General features: G+C 35.5%; 2 protein-coding genes and 1 long non-coding RNA gene across 3 annotated transcripts; 1 reads left to right on the top strand and 2 right to left on the bottom strand.

Moving 5' to 3' along the window:
- Positions 1-837: 837 nt before the first annotated feature.
- Positions 838-24,515, bottom strand: LOC148603063 (uncharacterized). The gene is made up of 3 exons (XR_015916569.1): positions 24,436-24,515; positions 2,004-2,107; positions 838-1,665 (listed from the first exon to the last, which is right to left on the bottom strand). It is a non-coding gene; the product is annotated as an uncharacterized LOC148603063 (long non-coding RNA).
- On the top strand, positions 3,373-5,759 carry LOC148603065 (uncharacterized). The gene is made up of 2 exons (XM_088553467.1): positions 3,373-3,846; positions 5,221-5,759. The coding sequence occupies exons 1-2, from the start codon at positions 3,435-3,437 to the stop codon at positions 5,679-5,681; spliced, it is 873 nt and encodes a 290-aa protein (XP_088409593.1). The 5' UTR covers positions 3,373-3,434; the 3' UTR covers positions 5,682-5,759.
- LOC148603064 (52 kDa repressor of the inhibitor of the protein kinase-like) lies at positions 14,926-17,334 on the bottom strand. The gene has a single exon (XM_088553356.1). It carries the CDS (start codon positions 17,332-17,334, stop codon positions 14,926-14,928), a length of 2,409 nt encoding a protein of 802 aa, XP_088409482.1.
- Positions 24,516-24,806: the final 291 nt, after the last annotated feature.

Raw genomic sequence — 24,806 nt, 5'->3', positions numbered from 1 at the left:
AACTGCCTAATCAATTCATTTAAGTAAAGAAACTTGTAAATTTAGCCCCACTTAAAAATCACATTATCTCTAAGGTATCACAACAACTACAATTCGAACCCATTGTTTTGCAACTTTTATTGGCTGAAATCAACTAAAACAGTTTGCTTTGTTCAATGAATATTCTGAACAATTTGTAAAACTTAATTTGAAATTTCAAAATCATTCCTTTATCCATACCCAGGTGTTAATTCTAGGCATGCGCAGAATTACCGGACTTTCTTTGTTTACAGGAAAACGGCATGTTTGTTATATAGACAACAAATAAATCGAATTTACTAATGCCATTTGTTATGAAGAATGATTTCCTGAAAAAAAAGACATTGTATGTAGATTTAGTAATCGACATTTTAAAGATCAGTAAACCAAGAGCTTAAGTTTATAAAAGACAGCAAGTTTTAGGTGCGCAAACATACAGAATGTGGGTCCGTTCGTCCTGATTCACGTTCGCCCTAATTCATATTCGCTCTGTGTCCGTTCGCCCTATATTCGTAGCCATTATGTTATATAATAAAATATAGTAAACACGAATGACATATTTGGCGGAATAAAAAAAGTAATTTACTTTCAAAAATATTACTTCCTGTATTGGGAAGGGAGACAATTCAGCCATAAACTGATATTATCATGGATGAACAGCAAAATTAAAATGAGACATATTTAAAAAGGTTCATGACATGTACCTTCCACAGATGATGAAAAAAAAAGAAGATAATATCTTGTCATGAATATTTATGATAAAGATTTGTGTAAAGACAGTTATTAAATCTAATAATGATGATGATGTAAGGAGTATTTTATAATTTATTTTTTTTTATTTTTGTTTCCTTTTTCTCTTTCTAATTTTTTTCAACATGGTTGTAATATTTTTGGCACTGAGTCTTTTTTTATGCTTTGATATGATATGATGTATTTATCTTTATTCAACATATTGATAATCATTCAAAGCATTTAAACCAGTTGTACACCATCACACTTACAAAATACTATGAAACATCATTCATTGACAAAACAAGAAAGAAACATATTTTCATTACGTTTTAACGCTAACTCATTCAAAACATTCAAAAACAGTTGTACATGTATACCATCACACTCACAACATATCTCATTCATCTTCTTACTTATTAATTAACAAAAGCATGACAAAATACAAAGACAAGCACTAATAAGATTACTTATAGCAACAATCATTAGGAAAATATACAAAACAAAGAAACGGCACTGAAACATAAAAAAATTGTTAATCACAGCACATGTAAATTCAATACATGATACTTCTGACAATTCAGCACTAAAACAATGCAAGAGTAATTAATTTATTGTTCAAAATTCAGTTCTTAATGCAATTACTGCTGTGGCTGAACTTAGGCTAGTGGGTTGTTGGTAGGCCTGTAGAGTCTGGAAACAACCTTTGAGAAGTCTGATGTAGAGATGATATCATTCATATACTGTTCCCATGCAGTTTGGATTAGTTGTTCCAGTAATGTGTATTTACGGCGGACATCTCGTTCTAAATCGTCGGCACGCACACTGACGTCTACTGCTTCGGCTTCGGTCTGAAGGTCTGGGACAAGAACGGAGAACCAGCATGTTTGGTAGCAGTATTCAGTCTGTTGTGCCAACCTGAAAAATTAAATGACAACATTAATCATATGTCAAAAAAATATTGTTAAATACAAACGTTCCCAATATACTAAAATGTATATTGCAATTGTCCAAGATTTTTTATTTATCAATATTAACAGTGGTATTGCAGTTCACATCATCCCATTGACAAGTACCCCTAAGCTCACATAAAAAAGCAAATGAAAAAATATTTTATGAAATAGATCTATTGGCGTGTTGGCTCTTTCACTGAGGTTCTGGAAGGTGTCCCTTATGTGTGTTACTGGTAAGAATGGCAAAGCTAGTAGCTGGCGTATGCATGTGTGGACTGCTTGTTGATGTCTGTAGGCTCTCACCAAACCATACTCTTGGACATGTCACCATGCAGCCTGTGTCCAGTGGAACACACACCCTTTGATGTTGACACCAGGAAAAACACGCCGGATACCTAACCAAGCACCTGTAAATGAACATATTTTATTTAAATGCTATATATGATTTATTATTTAGTCTTTAAAACACGCCGGATACCTAACCAGGCACCTGTAAATGAACATATTTTATTAAAATGCTATACACAGGCAAAGTTATTTCACATGATTTTCACATGAATTTCACGTAATTTTCACATGAATTGAGCAAATAAACTAAGTGACAGAGTTCACGTGAAATTCGGGTGGATGGAGCCTTCACGTGAAATTCACACGAAATGTTCACATGAAATTCGTGTTTAGTGAATTTCACATGAAAATTATGTTAATTTTATAAATTTCACATGAATTTCATGTGAAGCTCGATTAACATGAATTTCACGTGAAAAATATTTGCCTGTGTATATGAAATATTATTTAGTGTTTATATTTGTCTTTTTACAATTGTCTTCTAATGCTGTATTATGATGTAAGAAGTAATGAACAAAGTATGACGATAACTGTATAATATTACGCCAAATTATAACAATGTACAGCTGCTAAAGGTTCGTATAACAAATCTGTGATACCAACTTCAAATGTTTGAAAAAGTAATCAAGGGAACCAAGATTCTAGTGGTAATCAAAAGAATGTAATCCAGGGACAAAGACCAGACATGGAAAACAGACATACACAAGAAAGAACATAACGTAACTAAAATCATACATACAAAGTAACAATAGAAAATGAGCAACTCGGACTCCACTAAAAACTGGGAGCATGGACCAGGGCTACCGGTAGGGTAAGCGTTCTATGCTTTTCTAGAAACATCCGCCGAGTTGCTCATAAAAAGTCAAGTCCGGGTTAGACAAACAAGGAAAGGAAAACTATGACCCGTTGAATAAATCAGTTTTCATGGTGCAGATGGATATACCATAACGATCCACTAGCTCATGATGACGACCATAAAACTTCTGTAGTGATGACTTCAATTTTGTAGCAACATAACCCTGTTCCAGAAGCATATTTGTTAAGAGTTCTAGCGCGATACAAAAAGTCTGCGTAGTTTCGGCAAGCTCTGGTATAACGTTTGAGTTGTGATATGATACTTGAAAATATTGAATGGTATACATGTATATCATTTTCAGTAGCAGAGAAGCAACTTATATATGATTTTAAACAAGTATGCTATGAACTAAATATAGTTTATCCAAAAATCAATTTTACAAGAGTATTCTAAGAACTTCTAGTTAAGCATTTCATACATTGTAGGTAGTCTAGTTTACCTTATCTGTTGACAACAGGGCCAACATACATTACAATTCTTATCTGAACAGTTTAACTGCTTTTAATGGCATACCAAAAGATTGGTTCAATATGGTGCTTTTGCTGTGGTGTATTCTTTTGACCTGGAATAGTGTTAAAGCTTCAAACTATAGAAATTCTGATTACGAAACCCGACTGGAAGCATTAGAAAGCTTAACTGAAAAATATGCTGAGATTATAGAAAATCAAAACTCGGAAATACGTAATTTGAGATCGACGGTTGTGTTTCAAAAGAAGGAAATAGAACATTTGAAATCAGAAACCGCTGGGCTAAGGAAAAACGATATTTTCCAAAAGGAAGAACTTGATGTACTAAAAGAACTAGTTACGTTTCCAAGAGGCGATGACTATGCTCTACCAAAAGAAACACCACCTGCATCTAACGTTATGCCGTCCCTGAACACGAACGAGAAGACCAAAACTATGCCAGGAATTATGGCAGAATTTGTTCCGCTACACAGAGGTAATGTGTCATCGATTCAATAAAAGTCACAATCAGTCAAAGGTGTTCCTATGATTACAGTGGGGTCAGATCTCACCTCTCTATTGCTCTATTTGTCAGGGTAAATCTAGAATTGTCCTGTGAGGAATCTTCTTGCCTATAATTGCCAAACCTAGAATTTTTCAAAATCGTGGTAGCCTAGAATTGTCATAAATTGTTCTAGCCTAGAATGGTCAAAACTCGATGTAAGTAAGACTTGTCAGAAATCTTTGGAGCTTAGAATTGCCAAACCTCGTTGTAGCCTAGATACTCTGAGACATTATTTTGACTACCGATCAACCAACCGTCGCTGTATCTTCTATGTGGAGTGCATCCGGAAAAGCAAGACTTTAAGCTTTTGAAGTATATGATCTGGTAGAGGTTGACTTTATGCCTCTTGTAATATTGGCGGCTCGAACTCAAAAAAAAAAAAAGGAACACATTTTTATTTCATTATAAATAGACTGATTGTGGTTTAACGTCCTTGGCAGATTTTTCATGCATTTCAGGACGATGACGATTGACCTACATGTAGATCAAGCTGACCCTGCTTTGTAATAGGCCGAAACGGCGGATTTTTATTCTGCTAGCCCTATGGAGCAACAGCGCGCCATTAAGTATGCCACAACACTCAGTCATGGAATTTTGGCTACGAGCACCACTCGTCACTCTATACTCTAAAATTGCGCAAGCTTGACGGAGAAGCAGTGACAACAAGTAATAGTTTGAAGTTTTTGGTGAGACTCGGTCGAGGTCGAACCCATTTTCTATCGCACTCGAGGCGAGTTTACTACACCGGAACTACCGAACCGGCATTGTATATATGACAAATGACTTAGTGTGTTTGATTTACCTTTGTAACCGTTTTTTCAGGTTTGCAATTTGAAGGAGGACATGTGTATATAAGTTCAATAGTTAGATATTCGACGTGATTGCATCTGAAAATCTTTATTTCAAGTATACCTTCATTTTAGTTTTTAATACAATGCGTGTATTATTTTACTTATTGACACTCTACTACTTTTCCTATTTGTTTGCACAAAAATTTGCAAAATATAATGCAATTTAAAATGCAAAACCTATTAGGCACGGTTTCATAAAAATTCAAGTAATATGATTGAAAAATATTTCAGCTCAGAAACGATTGAAGGTAACCGCAATTTTTCTTTTTTTTTCCGAAACTGGATCCTGGTGATCATATATATTTGTGTGGGTATTATGTATATATAAAAAACGGATAAGAAATTTTAAATATATGTGGATGATCTTATGCATATCCTATTTATTCAGAAATAAACTAAATGAATTATGTGGATTTCAAGTATAATATCAATAGATAATATTTTTGTCTTTCAGAATCAAGACTATTGAGTCCAGTACCAACGTCAACACCTTCTACGCAAAAATCTGCGACGGCATTTTATGCATATCTGACCCATACTGAACATAACCCAGGACCACACCATACACTGATCTTTGACAAAGTCGTGACTAACATTAATAATGCATACAACAGACACAGTGGAATATTTACCTGCGATAGAAAAGGAATTTATGGTTTTAGTTTCTCACCTAGAGTAAATTGCGATAACTATGGATCCTTCGAAATCATGAAGAATTCTGATGTATTAGGTTCAGTCTATGTTCATTCATATAACTGCTACAGCCTCATGTCCGCTGGAAGCGCCATTGTGAATTTAGACTCAGGTGATATCATATACGTAAGAACGCATTCGACATACCAAATGAACGGAGACATTTATAGTGATCAATATGGCTTGCCATATTTTAACGGTTGGCTTATTTCACAGCTCTAAAAGAGATTTTGTTGGTTGAGGAAAAATGCTACATGTATCTTAATTACCGTCGGTAAAAAATATATAATCGATTCTTTTTGTCAGTTTTGTTTTTTCTTGTTCAAATGCATCCGTGCATTACATCCATTTACATGAAAAGAGGAAAATAAAAAACGAACATAATCCAAAACGAAGAGGAGCTAAAGACTATTCATACACACAGGTAAATTAATATTGCACTTACACTATCCATATGATGTTTTCTGATATATGGGGGTCGACTGGTTAGTAGGACGAAGCATATACCATCCATACGATTTTTTTCTGATATATGGGGGTCGACTAGTATATAGGACGAAACTTCGTCCTATATACATGTCGACCCCATATATCAGAAAACTTCATGTGGATAGTACAAGTTTTTTTTTAACAAAAACAAAACAAATACCGACCCCGGATACCTGTGTTGATACATTAGCTACATAGATTAACGTAGACCTATATGCCTGGAACAATAAAGAACCCTACCGGTGTACTGGTCCATAAGTTATTTTCAGACTGTACCTGTAAAATCTTCTGGTAAAAAATGGAAATAAAAAAATCCGGAAAGATAATGACAAAAATTAACCTTGGTTTAATGATATTAAATGTATTCCAGTTTACTCATTATCATTTGTTCCTTTGTCCATGTAATTTATTTCTGGTTCTTTGTTGTGCCGCCCCGTGCAGGTCCAGGTGTCAAAAGAATAGGCCTGCAGCAGCGCTAAGCTTGTAAAAGGCGACTAAATAGTACTCAGAAACCTAGCCGGGGCTATGGAGCTCTTTCCACAGAGCAACTGGGATGTGTGCCCCAGGTGGTGGAATGGGGTACCCCTGGCGTGTTACACGCTGGGATTGTCAGGCTATAATACGGAAAACCTGAAAGCAAACCATAGTGGTGCATCGTGTTGGGAAAGATGCCACGTTCCTCGCACGTTAAAGAACCCTGCTGTGGTATTCAATAGGAGTAGGAACCTTTGCGCTCCGCCACAGGAGGCTAAATTGCCCGACCCTACCCCCCCCCCCCGTTTTTCTAGGGGCAACCAAAAGTTGTCCACCCTATTGTCCTTGTGTCCCATCCCTTGTTTCATTTCATCATCATTCATGTTCATTTTATCATCCATTTCATGTTCAACGACTGAATATAGCTGAAATATTGTTGCTCGGGCGTTAAACCCGGACAATCAATCAGTCAATCTTTGTTGTGTCTGTTTATTTTCTTTGTCTGGTCGATTTTCTTCTTGATTGTTTTTTAACGTTCTAATCCTGGTTTCCGTGATTTCCTCTCGAAGTAAATAATAAATTTCTTACTTTGTGGGTGAGTTGTTCAATTTGGTTTTATTGCATTTTCTGTTTCATGAAATTTTGCTTCAGTTTTGCATACTTTCTTTGTAACAACTTGAATGTAGTCTAGAGGCGTAACCCGAATAATCCGGTCTTCATTACTACCTCAAAAGTAAAAGAGAAACTGATACGGAGAGAGACTAAATTATTCGGGTTACTTAGAAGGGAAGTTTTCCGAATATCAACGACATAAATACATGTAATGTTGCATTCAGTAGTCTAAACATACTTTTATTCTTTGATTTACAAGAAATGTCTTCATAATTTTGTATCTCTCATGATATACTATCCAACGGGAGGTAATTCAACTACACTGGACTCCATTTCTAGGTTCGCCATAATTTTGGCATTGCTACACCAATAAATCAAAGATCGGATTTGCGATAGTTTTACAACAAAACGATTCACAAAACATTTATGATGTAAACTCATAGAAGGGTCTATATAGTGTAGCTGGCCAAGTGGTCTAGGGCGCTGGATTTTGTGCAGGCGGTGTTGCTATAGATGTCACAACGGTACGAGTTCGAGTCCCGCGGAGGAATCGACCAAAAATTTGCATCGCAAATTTGACAGTTCTAACATCGTTAGGAATTTTTCAGACCTTTACATATATATATGTACGTGATGTGCTTACAGTGGTGAATCCAGGAGAGAGGGTGCTAGGTGTTGGCACCCCTTTGTTGAAAAAAAATTTATTTATTTAGCAAATGATAGCTTGGAACTTTTCAAAATATCTGGATCTTCTCCTGTACCGGTAATTAAATGTTTGTTGTTAATGGCCTTAGATATCCCATGTTCGGCTCTAAAGCCACGTTTGTATTTCCTAATTTTGTTTTTTCTTGATTGTCATAATCCGGTTAGAAAAACTACACAACGAAAACAGACAAAACATCTGCTGCATGAATTACATAAAACACACGGTCACTAAAGAATGAATGAACAATCTTTACTACACTGATAACTGGGAGTATGGACCGAGTGCTACGGTAGGGTAAGTGTCCTCAGCTATTCTTGAAACACCAAATTTGGGTTAAAACGAAAGAGGTACTTCGTAATGGGCTAATTTTTAACAATGAGCAAAGCAAAAGAAGCTTTAATAATATAGCAAAAATGCTGACAATGTCCTGTTGAAAACGTGACAAAAACATGAAACAAAAATACGAATAACATTTTAAAAAAAAAAGAAGAACGAAAAAAAATATATATATGAGGGTCAATATTGCTAGTGTATCGTTTCAATATTGCTAAATTTTTAAATAAGTTTTCCGGTGAGAACAGGTTTGGTGTAATTACATATGGTTACATGTAGGCTTCATGTGTACTAATGGTTTGGTTTAGTCAGGTTTTCTGTATGCTCAGGGTTTTGCTTTTTACATTTTGTAGGTTTCCTGTATAGTTAGGGTTTGGTTAAGTATGGGTTTATGTATATTTGGGGTTAAATTTTCTAAGGTTTAAGGTTTAGGTTAGTCATGTTTCTTGTTTAATCATGGCCTGGTTTACCCATGATTTTTGTATACAAAGGGTTTGTTTAAGTCATGTCTCTTACACAATCAGTGTCTTGTTATGACAGGTATCCTGAATCCTCATTGATGACTTTAAACAGTTGCCTTGTAAACTCTGGTGAAGAAGGGTACCATGTTTACTCAGCATTTGTTAAGAAAGGTATCCTGGTTACACAGTGCTGTGTTTTGCAGGGTTTTGTTTACCTGTTGTCTGGATTAGACAGGTTTCATGTTTACTCAGTGATTGACATAGAGAGGTATCCTGGTTACACAGTATTACATTCGGTTGTTTACTCAGTACCTGGTTTACCAAGGTATTTTGCTTTTTCGGGGTTTAGTTATACAGGTGTGTTGATTTATATTTTTTCCTGCGAAGCAGGTCTAGAAGCTGGATTACTCCGTCCGTCCGTCCGTAACACTTCAATTAGTTATCGCAACTCCCCTGAAACTACTCAACAGAAATTGCTGGAACTTGGTATGAAGCAAGAACATAATAGTAGTTTTTCATATTACCTGGACATTGTGATGGTCGAAGTTTAAGAGTTATGCCTCTTAGTACTCAGAAATTTACCGGAAATCATCATGTATCAGTTTGTCATTGCAAATCCTCTACAACTACCAAACAGAGTGTATGTAGCAAGGGCACCATATGTAGCTGTGCATATTATCAGGGAATTGTGATTCCATAATTTTAATGGGAAAAATGTTCCATATTCCGATTATCCATCCATAATTTTCCTCAGCATCTATGAACTATGAACTATGAACCACAGCTGCAGTGCAACACAGGCCAAAAACATCGATTGTTCTAGCTTGTTTAGATAGGATTCATGTTTAATTCGTATTATATGATCGAACAGGTGTAATATTGACTTTGTGTTGGTTTTGGACTGTTCGTTTTGCATAGTGTTTGGTTTAACATATTAAACGGTCCTGTTTAAAGATGTCTATTAAACAGATTAACACCATAAAGTACTAGTTTGTGGTTTAGGAAGTACAGGGAAAGACGCAGTTTGGGCCAATTTTGCGAAAACTGAAACATGGGCATTGTCCTAAACCGTTTTCTGACTTCATTTCATTTAAAAGCCCCAGTATCTCTATTGCTGTTTTGGTGCCAAATACCACCATTTATAGTTCAGTTGGGCGATCACAATGGTCTAGAGAACCCTTTGTAGTTATGACGATATTCTCTTGCCCGAAACAGAGGTTTCACCCCCCCCCCCCCGTTTTTTTACGCTGTTCGAATAGGCAATCACATTTTAAACTACATTATTAGTTCTGTTTAAACATGTCTACTATATATATTGACAGTCTTCATGAAACCATATTGGGATCCACAAAATACACATGGATGATTTAGGGTTCTTTTATTGATAAGGCAGATTGGAATCTGTTACAAATAAATTAATTGACCCTGTAATACAATAAAATACTTTAAGTACAGAGATAAGAAAGATAACTCTATTTTTAAATAAAGAACATATTCTGTCAACCTGTACAATATTGTTAGAATAAAATATAGATTATGTTTTCATGTATTTGTCTGTCTCTAAGACTCATTATATCTTGCCTCTACATGTATGAATTATAATTATTCATGATTGACATATAATTTTGTAACTTCTGACATAATAGTATTCTGTACAGATCTCTTATACTCTATTAATTGTATGCAACATGTTAGATTTAAAATAACAGCAAAACATAAGTTTGCCAAACATTGCCACAAATGGTATGTTAACACAAAAAATTATAATAAAAACACAACTTACTGCTTACCTCTCAAATAGATGAAAAGGTCAGGTTAACTGTCTGGTATAATACAGTATGACACATCATACAAAACCTGAAGCAAATATATGTTTCATAACTGATGTGTTCTCTGAACAGAATCCACATCAGCAATGACTAAACCACCGTTGCTCTGTTCCTTTTCCCCAATGACATGATGAACCCATACTGACTCTTCATCTGATGCAACATCCTCTGTTTCATCATGTTTGGTCTGGTCCGGTTCTTTGGCAGGTATCAATCTTGCAGGTGTTGCTTTCCGTGGTGCAGGTGTTGGTCTGTCTCGAAGTATTCCAATAGGTAAAAGTAAGTTGCGATCAACAGTCCTGGTTCTTCCTTCCCCATTCTCCTTCCTCACCAGAAAAAATGGAATGTCCTCATTCTTCTGACTAATCACCACATATGGATCATGCTCCCATCGGTCATGGAAATCATGGGCAGCGACCTATACACTGCCTTTAATTCCGGATATAATCATTTCCGACCTAGAGGCGCTTGGTTTCATTTGAGAAAAGGGCTAATCTTCCCCGTCATGAATTAAGTTAAAACAACTGTTCATAAAAAAAATGAACGAAAAAATCAACCAATCAAATTCGACTTAACAATGAATACTTCAGTATTGAGAGTGTTGCTGTAGTGTATATAATTATGGTCATAAGTTAATTCAGTTCTGCCAAAGAAATAATGTTTACATATGTAACGGCAGGTTATGCAAAGATAAAGGTATTTGGAAAAGAAAACGTAACGATACTAGTATAATTGATTAGTTTTGTCATCGTCAGGTACTTGACCATTTATAACAGAAATCTGGGTAGACGATTTTAACTCATTAACTTCAAATGTACACTGTCTTTTACATGTTGAAATTCAAAGTTCAACTGTGTATAACATTGGTAAAAGAGATTGTGACCGCGAAAATGAAAGGGTTGTCAAATGGGGCGAAAAGAAGCGATCAGATTTTGTTAATAGCGTAAGGAATGATCACGAAGGCATGTTAGATGAAATAAAAGTAGAGATTGATAATTTAGCATCAGTTGGGAAGAATTCTGTAAATCAAAATAACTTTGAAAACAGAGTTTAGAGAATACGAAATTATTTTCGGTCTAAAGCTGTTCAAACTGTTGGTAAAAATAGAGGTAAAACAATCAGGAAACATAAGGACAAAAATCAACCTTGGTTTAATGATAAATGTAAAGAGAGTAGAAAGCAATTCCACAAAGGCAGGAAGAGATGTAGTTTTTTTTTAAATTGGTTAACATACAAGCAAAGAATATAAAGGTGAAATGAAAAAAGCGCATGATACCTTTCAGAATAAAGTTGGAAATAATATGCAGAAAGCAAACAATTCCAATCCAAAGGCTTTTTGGAAAGTATTAAACAGCATAGACAAAAAAATAGAAAAAAGCGATATTTCTGTAGATACATTGTACGATTTTTCCTAGAACTAAATGTAAAAGAAAACATAGAAAAACATAAACTTATCGATTTTGAACATTTTGTAAAAAAAAGTTACCAAGTTCATTGAATGAATTATTTGATGGTCCGATCACTGAGGACGAAATAATTAAAAATATTAGAAATCTAAAAAATGGCAAAACCTGTGGAGTCAATGAATTGTATCTAAAAATCACTGTTTTGGAGCTTATGCCTGTATACTTAAAGATTTTTAAATTAGTACTCGATACAGGTATTGTACCAGAACTTTGGTCACAAAGAATTATTGTATCTATTTATAAGAACAAATGTTTGGCATCGGACCTGAACAATTACAGTTCCGATCAGATTGAGATCTAATCAGATTCACAGACTGAATTTCGAAGGAGTTATTCTATGATGATATTTTTGTGTTACACTGTCTTTTAGCTATATATTTTTCAAAATGTAAGAAACTATTTTGCACATTTGTTGACTTTAAAAAATCATTTGAAACAGTTCGAAAAGATTGTCCGTGGCTAAACGTTAACAAATCCAAAATAGCAGGGAAAATATTTTCAGTTATTTTCAATATGTATCAGAATATTAAGTCTTGTATCAGGCATCAAGGTAAACTCTGCATTTTTTAACTGTGCAATTGGTGTCAGACGAGGAGAGGACATGTCACCTTTTTTGTTCTCATTTTATTTTATTTGTTTTTAATGATCTAGATATCTTTTCGCAAGACAGGGAAGTACAAAAATGATTTGATAGAAATGTCATGCTCTGTGATGTTTGATGTATATGTAAAAATAGTTGTGATGCTTTATGCAGATGATACAATTATAACGTCAGACACAAAGAAAGATATACAAAAAGCATTGGCTGTGTTTGCTTATTACTGTGACGAATGGAAGTTACAAGTTAATACTGAAAAGACAAAAGTAGTTGTCCCCATTAAAAGAAAGTGTAAACAACATTTTCAATTTCAAATATATAACAAAAATATCGAGATAGTAGAGACGTATACATATCTAGGCATGGTTTTAAATTACAACGACAGTTTCACTATTGCAAGAAAGTGTCTAATAGATCAAGCCCAAAAAGCACTTTTTGCTCTCTATGAAACTACGAAACTTTCCACTGCCAATGGATTTACAGTTCAAATTATTCGATAGTTTAATATCACCAATACTGTTGTATTCCTCTGAGGCCTTGGGTTTTGAAAGCATGCAAAACATTGAAATGGTGCTTCTCAAATTTTGTATCAATAAGCTGAAAGCAGCACTCCAAATTTTATGGTTTAGGGAGAGAGGGAGAATTCCACTTGAAATATTTGTTAAAGCAAGAATGGTAAGCTTTTGGGGCAAGAACTATGCAAAAAGAACAAAAAACTGTCAAATCTAATGTTAAGGCTTGTGATTAAATTGCATGACAATAATCCAATCAAATTTAGGTGGGTTAACTATGTCAAATCTATCTCGTATGATATGGGTCTTATACTTATTGAACGAACACGTTAAAGTAAACATTTACTGGCTTAAGGTCACATGATTTGATCTATTCTATCTTGGTTTTCTCAAATACACAACACATTTCCTGGTGAATTCCATTCTACTTTAAACGTATGTTTGTTTGTTGGGGTTTAACGTCCGAGCAGTTATTTTTCAGCTATATTCAGACGATGAACATGAAATTGATGATAAAATGAACATGAAATGATGCACCACTATGGTTTGCAGTCAGGTTTTCCGTATTATAGCCTGACAACCCCAGCATGTAACACGCCAGGGGTACCCCATTCCACCACCTGGGGCACACAACCCAGTTGCTCTGTGGGCACAGCGCCCTAGCCCCCGGCTTGGGTTCTGAGCACTATTTAGTCGCCTTTTACGACAAGCTTAGCGCTGCTGCAGGCCTATTCTTTTAACATCCGGACCTACACGGGGCTTTTTTCTCAAACAGAAGTGGCAATCTTGGGTTAGGTCATTACACCAGTTGGAACTTCTACGTGTTCCTCGAAAGTATAATGGATCTTCATTCGGTAGCAGTGTTAAACGCGAGGTCCATATCTTCTCAGACGCCTCCAAAGACGCTGTCGGAGCAGTAGCCTATCTGAAACTTTATGATGCTAACACGTCAAACGTCAGCTTTCTGTTAGGCAAAGCCAAAGTTGCACCGTGCCACGGGCACACTATACCTCGCTTGGAGTTGTGCGCCGCAATTTTAGATAGAGGTAGCACACATTATACGTGACCAGCTATAGCTTATAATTACCCCAGACTATTTCTACTATTACATAGACAGTCGTAGTTCTTGGGTACCTTACAAACGAGACCCGTCGCTTCTATGTCTACGTTGGAAATAGAGTCAGTCGAATTCGCGCTTCTAGTAAGCCTGAAGAATGGTCACATGTGCAAACCGATCAGAACCCAGAGAAACAGAATCTACACTCAAAGCTTGTTGATTATGCATTTCTCACTTCTCGTGAAATAAATTTCATAGTTTGAATAGCTCGGCAAGCCTCGCGATCAAAACTATAAAATTTATTTCACTCGATGTGAAAAATTCCATAATCAACTCGTTATCGTTGTAGATTCTATATATCCAAAACGAATCATAGTGATAGATGAATTCGGTTCATACATCTTGTTAGTTTGTAAACATAACCATAATTTTTCGTTGTTTTTCATGACGTAAAATAACAAAAATTACCCGCATTTGCGTTTCACTGAAAATTTGCTACGGCCATTGCTTTCCCAAGCCCATGAAACATTCAGTCCTTAAGGCCGGAAATTGATTTGGATTTAATAGGAGGCGGGGGTCTGGGGGGCGGCTAGCCCCCCAGAAGCTGAGCACATTTTGATGCGAAATCCTGCTTTCTGGCCATTTCTGAGGTGCTAATCTGGTGTTGCATACAAAACCTAACAAACCCACCATAATGTAAGTTTCTAAGAAAACTTTAAAATATTTCCACGTAAGCTACCCTTTACCGCGCATTCATCATACTATAACCCGTTTTTATATTAATAAATATTTTGGCATCTATAATAGGCACTCGTTCGAACATGTTATGGACGAAGGGACTGGGCGAAAGGGCAACCAAACCATTATTTCTGTATAGATCAGACATAAGGGTAAATTGGGCACTAAATATTCAAATAAATGCTTTGAAATTATTCTTTTTCAAATGCTAGAAAGATTTTCCTGTGTCCAGAAGAGTCCCATCTCTTGAGAACTTCAAGAGGATCAATTTTGCCAACACTATCATCCCTATGAATGTGAATCATGGATAGACCGCACAAACGAGCTTCCGTCATTGTTGAACGGTTCCAAGTTTTTAAACGTCTTAGTGCGGAAAACGATCTTTCGCAACTACATGATCCAACGGGCAATGCCAACAGAAGAAGGAAAATTGTTTTAATGTTCGGATAGAACTGCGTATGTTTCAAAATTTCATCTAGGGAACACTTGGAACCTAATCCTTGAATGTCTGACAACGTTTTCCATCTGTGTATCTCCTGCGGGAGGCCGTCGGGATGTGGGATATCGTTGTTGTATTCCTTGGTTATAGATTCTATCACTTCATCCGTAAGCTTTTGAAAGTTACAAGGTAAAAGATAAAATCCATAGAGCATTGGCTTAATGCTATCAGGAAATCTATCGTTTAGATGTTTGATTATATGGTCAATTAGTGGTAGGAATACATTGATTCTGAAATGCTGTTCTACGGTTACAGCCTCAGCATTGGCCCTGTGTCGTTGCCGCCCCAATGTCCTTGGCTTGCTTATTGTGATTTCATTATCATCTGCGATTTTGGAAGCTCGTGCAAAAAGACTACTGAATGCATTATCGGCATTTTCACGTATCTCTAAAAAGACTGCAGACAAATTTCGTGCTTGAACATGTGCTTCAACTAAATCGCATTTCTCAGATTGTAGTTCAATTGACAAAGGTCTCAAGTAGCCAAGCAAGAACTGAGTTACAACTGCAACAACTACTATTTCAAAACTAAGAAGGGTCATCTTGTATGACGTCGCATCCGAATTTCCCACTGTTTGGCTTTGAATTTCATCCAGGATATCTAGAACCTTGTCATAGTTTTTAAGTAACCATGTTAAAGTGTCAGTTCTTGATGTCCACCGAGTTTCTGCAAGAGTGGGCAACAGACGTTTTCCTTGACTGAAAAGTCCTTCTTCCTGATCATATATCAAATCAAATTTGACATCAGATTGTCCTTCATCTTTCATTATGGGCTTCATTATATTTTTGCGTTTACTAGAGGCACTTATAAACCAAGTTATTTTGCCTAAAATTGCCATGAAATTTCTGACTACAACGACTGATTGGCAACTGTTCACCACTACGAGGTTAAGGCAATGAGATCGGCAATGCACAAAATATTTCGCCTGCGGGATTTCTTCCATTATCCTTGTTTTAACACCTGATACCTCCCCGGACATCGTCGAACACCCGTCGTATCCCTGACCTCTGAGGCGTGTAAGGTCGAATCCCCATTCACGAAGTTTATTCAGAATGGACGTCGATATTGTCTCTGCGTCTGTTTTCACGAGCTCAACAAATCCACAGAAATCTTCTGTAACAAAGCATGTATCGTTTTCGGTATAACAATAACGAACACAAATTGAGAGTTGTGCTTGGTTCGCACAGTCAGCACATTCATCTGCCATAACACTGAAGAAGTCCGACTTATTACATCTTGTAACAATTTGAGATCTAATTTCCAGTTCACAACATTGAATAAATTCATTTTGGGCCATTGGTGACAAATATTTGCCATACGACCTTTCCTGTTCTAAATGTTCTTTTAATACTTTGTCGAAATTAGATTTCCAATGTATGAAGAACATGAAATTCCCATCTTCTTCTGAAGTGTCCTTGTTCCAGGACCCACGAAAGGCAATGTTACGTTTTGCTAAAGTAATAATTACGTCTATCAGAGAAAGTAGTTTTGCCCGATTCTTTTCTACTTTGTCACTATAGGCCTTACTTATAGACTGAACAATGGATGGCTTCGTTTGATCCGAGACTGAAAGTAATAGATTTGTTTTTTCAAGGCATTTCTGATGTCGTTCACTCTTTGAATGATTCGAAAGTCGACCTCTCTCCGACCCTGTAGCATTCTTCCAGTCTTTGAATGGCTCTGTTACAAATTCTGCATAACGCTGAGTTTCACCAGGGTTATCCTGAAATGCTATGCAAACGGAGCAAAAAGCGCCGTCGAGTGCAGGTGAATATCGAAGCCACGGATAATCACTTTCCCATGATTTATTGTACCGACGTCCCTGATGTTTTTTTGGAAATTTGTAGGAACTATTTGGAGGATTCCATTTAATCTTGATGAGTTTGATTCTATCGTCATCCGATAAAGAACGTTTATTGAAGTTAGTAGGGTCAATTTCATCTATGCCAGATGTTGGTGAAGTAGGATCACTCTCATCAGTGCCAGATATAGATGTCATTTCAGTAGATTTGGAACATGCAGGTTCATCCTCATCGTCCTGTGCTTTATCATCAAAACTAATTTCTGACATTTCTGTTCCTGTGTTTGACGCCTCGGACATTTCACCAGCATCGACTCTTGATGTCTCGACATTTTCTTTCCTAATTACTTTGAAGCCGAACGATTGCAGACTGGCTTGTTCACTTCTTTGACGTTTCGACTTGAGAATATATATGAAAAATCACTTAACCCACTCATATAGGACTAACAGTCAATGACATTGTATTTCTAGTATATCAAAGAATTGGCTTTTTTTCACGTTTGGGGGTTAACCCCCTCCCGATCAAGACGCACGGACGGTATCGTCGCCATTGTAAAAGAAAAATGTGTGGTTTTAATTTGCATGTTTATCCGAAAGAGTTGTTGTCTACTTTTACAAAATGTATATATGATATACCCATATCCTTTATTTTCTACCAGCATATTCGTAAAAGAGGATTGGAAAAAGTTTTTCCAATTATGATTTTATACATCGTTATCACAACGCAAATGAATTCATACTGAACTTTTTAGACGGACTGACAAACACTTGGTTCTATCAGTATACAGATCAGTACATTGACAATGATAAATAATTTTATTCCGGGATGTGTAAATGTAAAACTGTCATATTCAGATGGGTAAAGTAAGGATTTTTAACAAAAAAGAGTGTAATTGTAAGAGTATAATTGCGACACATTTTTTTTGGTTTGAAAATACTTACATGTTGGCAATGATTTATTTACAGAACTCTGCAATGGCTGCGATGTATGACAAAATAGCAACTGCAACTGAAATTCAGCGGCTCTTGTACCAAGACATGCCTTCATACTATGGTATGACATTAAGTCACCTGATCATCTCGGCGTCCTCTCACGGAACTTCAAAGCAATGCGTTTTATTGATTTTCTGTCGGTTTGCGAAAGGTCCGTGCTCGGAAACTTACATCAAAAGAAGTCAAGTAACATCAAACGATTGCCGACTTTAAACTCGTGTTACAGTATGGATGATATAAGAGGCTGCGGATGGGGTTTTATTGTTAGCATTATTTTGACTTTTTAGCTAATATTGGCACAGATTTTACCATTTACCGTTATTCGACTCCAAAATTTACCGCGTTATTGCCCGAAAAATAGATAATTATGTACCATTAGCGTTATTCAGGGTAACTGATTACTCATGCACACACCAATATGAGATGTATTATTGAACTTTTTTCGTCCTTTTATCTCCTTTCCTTTCTACCTTTTTATTTTTTTTTCTTGACTATTTTTTTTTTTGGAAATTTGCATTAGGAGGCAGTTGCCTTCATGCCTACATACAATTTACGGGCCTGGTCCTTAAATATGTATATGTAAAACTGTCTCAGTATCGGCTGACCGAGCGACAGACATTAAAAAAAACTATCGTTTCATGTACCTATAGGAAGAAGAAATTTTGCGTATAGCATAAGAAGCGAAATACTTCGTGTCGTCTAAAAGAAATTTTATACTACATCTGTTTTGAAAAAGGGTTCATATTATATGGCATAGATAAGCTACAATATACTCGATCTAAGTGCTGAGTTTCACTTATTCTTATCATGGTCCATGAGTGTAATTTCACATTTATTAATTAGTACAATTACACAACGAATACAATGAAATATTTGAAAGATTTTATTCGAAATCAAAAGCCTATGGATAATCTGGGTCATTTGTTACATATTACATGTATGTACCTTGACAATGTAAACAACTTTTCGGTTCAAACATACAGTAATCTGGTGCTTACTTGCAGTTGCGTACAGAAAATAGGCAATCGGAACTACTTGGCTATTTCCGCTACACTATAAAATAACCTCGGATGCAGAAATGAGAATTTCTTCTTGAAAAAAATGCCAGAATTGTAGTCATACGCAACTCAAATTAGTTTTATTCACCAGATGGCACAAAACATTTGGTTAAATATCACTAGAAATAGTGATGAATAACTCTGTCAAGAACTTTGGCGCGAAGCGAGGAGTAAGGAAAAAAGTAAATAAATGTTTAAAATTTTAACTAGTAAAACTATAATATTAGAATCGGATCGGTCAAATTAACAGAACATATTCTTCCGCCTATACTCGGCGTCACATAAATAACATACTGTTAAAATTTGAATAAAAATATTTTCTACGACTTTATTGAGACCTACCGTCGTTTAAATTGTCTTAAATGAAGCCGTTTGGCTAAACGAATGAGCAAGTCATTTAAGACAATTTAAACGACGGTAGGTCTCAATAAAGTCGTAGAAAATATTTTTATTCAAATTTTAACAGTATGTTATTTATGTGACGCCGAGTATAGTGCATCAGAGGTTTTTTTCTTTTGTGTAACCAGAAAGGCAATCGGAACTACTCTGCCATTTCCGCTACATTTTAATGTGCAAAGAGAAAGTCAAAGGAATTCCCAATGACCAGATAATCCGAGTAGTTCCGATTGAAACAGGCGTGCATACATGGGGGCAAAACATGGCATACAACCCTCCACAAATAAAATTGGATAAATATATATTTTGCATAAAATCTTGATTTTTCACAATTTCTAACCCCACACCCTACCCGCAAAAATTTTCTTGTAGCGCTACGCTTTTGCTTTAATTCTCTTTACACCCCTCCCAACCTGGAATCTGGATTCGCCCGTAATATATTTGTGTCTTTCTTATTCGGGAGTAAGGGTTGCATAGTTTTATCGTCCTGTTTATTTTTTTTTTATGTGATGACCATTTGATTCTGAAAGGGGGCTGGCACATTTTGTAGGGTCAGAATATTTATTTTTAGCCACATCGGGTCAAGAATTTTTTACTTCCATCTCACAGTATGAAGTATCTGGATTGAGGTCCGAAAATATACTTATTTTCCGGGAGGTGTAGGCCAGAATGTATATTTATTGGGAAACCGATCGTTAAATTTGAATTCCTGTTCTCAAGAATAAGAGAAATGTATTCTTACAGTTAATTTTCATTGAGATATAAAAAATCAATTGTTGTGTTATAAATACTACTTCAGCATCTAATCTAATTCAACACTTCCCGGTATAGGTTAACTTAATCATCATTTTCTCTATATCTCCTGAAAAAAAAACAAATTCTTTGAAAACATAATCCTAAAATTGAGATACATTGTCCCTGGGGATATACAACAATTAATTGCGACATTGCGTTCATTATAAGTTAGTTACAAATCAATATTGTCATCCTCTCAGTGAAAAAAAAACATTAAGTAGAATTATCATTCATCAGATTGGGATTTTAAAAAATTTCTAAAGTCTTTATAAAAAGCAGACAGGAGGTAATTCGTACTTTAAAAAAAACCACCAAAGTGTCTCTTATTCTTTTTCAGAAACAGTTCCAGACCATATAGCCAGACCATATAGCCAATCTCAATTGTCATTCCACTGATGCAAACATATGAAATTAAAAATAAATATTGCATATAAGAAATTGTCATTTTGCAAGAGTTATCGTTCTTGATTTGGTTGAATTAAGTCGTCGATGAATTCATGGCTTTCTCCAAAATACAGATCTGTTTACAGAAAATTAAGACTCTAGTTAGTTAAAAATATGGCATATACAGATTGAATAAACATCGATTGTTCGGTTGCGTTTTGCAACATGAATCATTCTTACTCGGAAGTCATGTGACTTCTGAGACTTATAACCATCTGGACATCCGTTTGATAACTGCCTCATATAAAAAGTACTTCCACCGCGAAAGAGATCTAGCGGATGAATATCAAAATGTATCAATTTGATTATTTCTTATTAAAATACTGTCCGTTTTTATTGTTATAGTATACAGTTGAAATCATATTCTCCATAACTGATTGTCAACGAAAAATTCAATTACATATATGGAAGTTTGTACTATATTTCATCAATGCCTTTGATATCCATACACGACTACGTTTAAACCAAAGAATGAGTTGTCTAGATTACACATTTAATAGCGTCCTTAAAAGTTTAAAATATTTATAAGTATCTCATATCTTCCGAGATTCAGCACCATCGGCGCTTTGATTATCATTTGTAGTGTCTGAATTTTATATGGACTCGTACTTAAGGAGGTAGACCTAGGGTAAGGGAAGCAACTCTTGAAATCAGTGATGTGTTTGTATCATATTCAATTTCACCAAAGCCTATCAAGCTTTTGAAACAGAATGACATCAATCCAAGTTACTGTGATGCTTACATGAGATTGATGTAAAATGCAGAATACAAACGTTCCAATAATTTTTAAGAGTTGTGTCCCTTACCCTAGGTCTACCTCCTTAAAGAGAATCTTAAATAATTAAATCTTCAACTCAATGTATAGTAGTAAAACGTGTACTTTTCTTTTAAACTTCAACTAATAATGCCGCATTGCATCTTAAATATATATTGATTGTTTAAATTTAACGACTCTTTGGTAAATACAACATCTACCTGCGTTCATCAACTCCAACGCTAAGTGAAGACAAATTTTATCGTTTGTTTGGAAATAAATCTAAATAAAATGAAAAGATAATAAAATAATTACTGTCTAACTATATTAGACAAACTGGAGAATTATATTTGTTCAATTTTCGTGATTTTTGTTTCAATGGATAAAGACTTCCTGATTTGGCAAAAATTGAACAACGCCACTTGCCGATCTTTTTCTTTGCTTTTATTAAGGCAAGTACAGCGTCCCCTTATTACAGCTTCAGATTTTTAGATTATGCTTTATCACTAAATGCGTAGACGTAATGGTTCACAAAAAAAAGTTTTGCGGCGGTCAAATGTGGCGTTTAAAATTCCAAATTGGTTTGTTTTTTTTCTCTTTTGAGAACTTATAGCTCTATATTTCTTTCATTTTCCTGCAATTTATGCAGTAAGAAAACTCAGGTTGGGTACTGCTGATATTCAATTTTAATATATGCGGTGGTTTAACATTTTGTGTACTTAAATATATCACTGCATTTTGGTGTGACACATCTTACGAGAGTTATGGGACTTTGATATGGTGTACAATGTATTCAATGTATAGCTCTATTTGAATATCGTTGATATTCATTTTATTTTTAAGATGGTTAAATTGTTTATGCTTGATCATATCACTGCATTTTGATTTGACACATTTTACGAGAGTTATGGGACTTTAATATGTGTGTCAAATGTAGGGCACTTCGTGGATGCAACTTCTATAAAAATTTCTCTAAATGGATATTGTTGATACTTGATTTGTAAGGAAGTTAATTAGACTTGTTTATACTTGATCATATCACTGCTTTTTTTACTGCCAAACGCGTGATATGGTGAGTTTAGACATGGGACTTAGATAGTTTTTGAAATACTTTGTTGCAATTTCTTCACAATAAGGCATTTTGTGAATATAACTCATCTGGGAATGCTGGTTGGATATTATTGATATTTTGTAGGAGGGTTAAACATAGTAAATGTGTACTTGGTCATACCATTATTTCATTTTGATCAGATATATGTCACGGGAACTGCGGGACTCGGATATGCTGTTTATATTTTTATTTGTTTGTTTGTTGGGATTCAACGCCCGAGCAGCAATATTTCAGCTATATTGAGGCGATGAACATAGAGTGGATGATAAAATGAACATGAAATGAAAAATGGGATGGGACACATGGATAATGGGGTCGACAAATTTTGATTGCCACTGGAAATAGGGAGAGGTGGGTATGGTCGGGCAATTTAGCCTCCTGTGGCGGAGCCCTATGGTTCCTACTCCGGGGGAATACCACAGGAGGGTTTTTTAACGTGCGAGGAACGTGTGGCATCTTCCCCAACACAGTGCACCACTATGGTTTACGGTCAGGTTTTCCGTATTATAGCCTTACAAACCCAGCATGTAACATACCAGGGGTACGCCATTCCACCACCTGGGCACAAAACCCATTTGCTCTGTGGGCAAAGCGCCCTAGCCCCCGGCTACGGTTCTGAGCATTATTAAGTCGCCTTTTACGACAAGCTCAGCACTACTGCAGGCCTATTCTTTTGACACCCGAACATACACAGGTCTTTAGACAGTTGTAAAGATTGTGGTAATAAATTATATACTAGTATATGTGTTATATCAATGTAGGATGGAAGTGTGGTCCAGACACAACTTTGAAAATTGGCATAGGGACAGCTTTTTTTATTTCTTGGTCCGCCCCTGAATTATTCTGTCAGTTTTTATCAACAATTTTGCAGGGAGATAAGTATATATTACTAAGTATTGTGCTTTTCAGTTGGTGTAAAACAACCTCTAATTTCAACAGCAAGTTTGCTGGAAATATACCATATCTTTTACACGGCTACATGTACACAATAAACGTGGCTCCGTTAAATTAGCTGAATGAGAATTAGGCTTAGTCGTTTATGAGAGTAGTCATGGTGATTCAAATACTGAATCATTTCCTCGGACTTAATGTAGTACCTTCATATATGAACAGAAAGAAATTATTTAAAATATTTTCTATACTTAAGCGTCCTGTTTCTCCGAAAGATCATTGCTTAGATAAGTGTATGGGATGTTTTGGGGTAATTATGATTCATTTATATACCATTTCATTGATTAGGTGGTAAATTGTTAAGTTTCGTAGATGTTTTAGGTAAATTATTTTACATTAACAAATAATTGTCTCCCTTTATAGTTTTTTTAAACCACAGATAAGATACGTATTCAATTTCAAACTAGTTTGTGTTACCCCAGGAATGTAGAGGTTGTTCCGGTCCAGAAGTCATAAAAAATGGGTGAGGTGGAGAATCTGTATGTTGTGTATGAAAATTGTTTCTCAATTATTTTCTGTTTAATTGCTGTTTTGTGCGTTCAAGTGAAATTTACAAACATTGAGTTTTGTTATAAACAAATTTTCTTCTGTCAAATTACTTACAAGTTTTTCTTTCGGTGTGAATTGCTAGGAATTGGTACAGACATTAAGAAGAAAGAATTTCGGGGGCGAATACAACTAATGGACAAACGGTACTCCTACATCGTAAGAGGCTGGAATTCCGTTCCTCCATACCCAAACCTCTTACTTCCGAGCGCCATATTGCATAACGCTCGTTCCGCCGTTCTTTGAAATCGTCAGAATTATAGTTAACTATATGCCATTTGAAACGTTTTATACAGTTTCTTTACCATAACACGGCAGAAGGTGACTAAACTGAAGAAAAACAAATGACTTACCTGTTGAGAAAATCCAGCAATCCTGGAAATCCCTTGTAAAAGCAGTGAAATTAATTAGCGTTTTGAGTGTGTAATTCCGGTTGATAAAATTATGGATTTTAAAATTTGCGAAACGAACATATCAAATTAACCAAAGAATTGCATTTACCAACTTTAAATTCGTTTTGTCAAAAACATTGTATTCCGTAAAATTAGTGACCTAATTCAAAATGGCTTGTCATTTTGACAACTGTCTTCGTTACAAATGTTTTCTAGGTATTTAACAAATATTTAGGATTTTTATCACTTGATTTCCGGTATAGGTTAAACTTCTTTTATATAAATTAAAGACTTAAAAATATTTTAAAACACATGTTTAGCTAATTCACATT

This window comes from Perna viridis, chromosome 11 (genome assembly GCF_037379345.1).
Source record: "Perna viridis isolate PV_CMFRI_1.1 ecotype Kerala chromosome 11, ASM3737934v1, whole genome shotgun sequence".
Lineage (NCBI taxonomy): Eukaryota > Metazoa > Mollusca > Bivalvia > Mytilida > Mytilidae > Perna > Perna viridis.
Note: the sequence above shows the minus strand (reverse complement) of the source record. Positions and strands in the feature narration are given on the sequence as shown.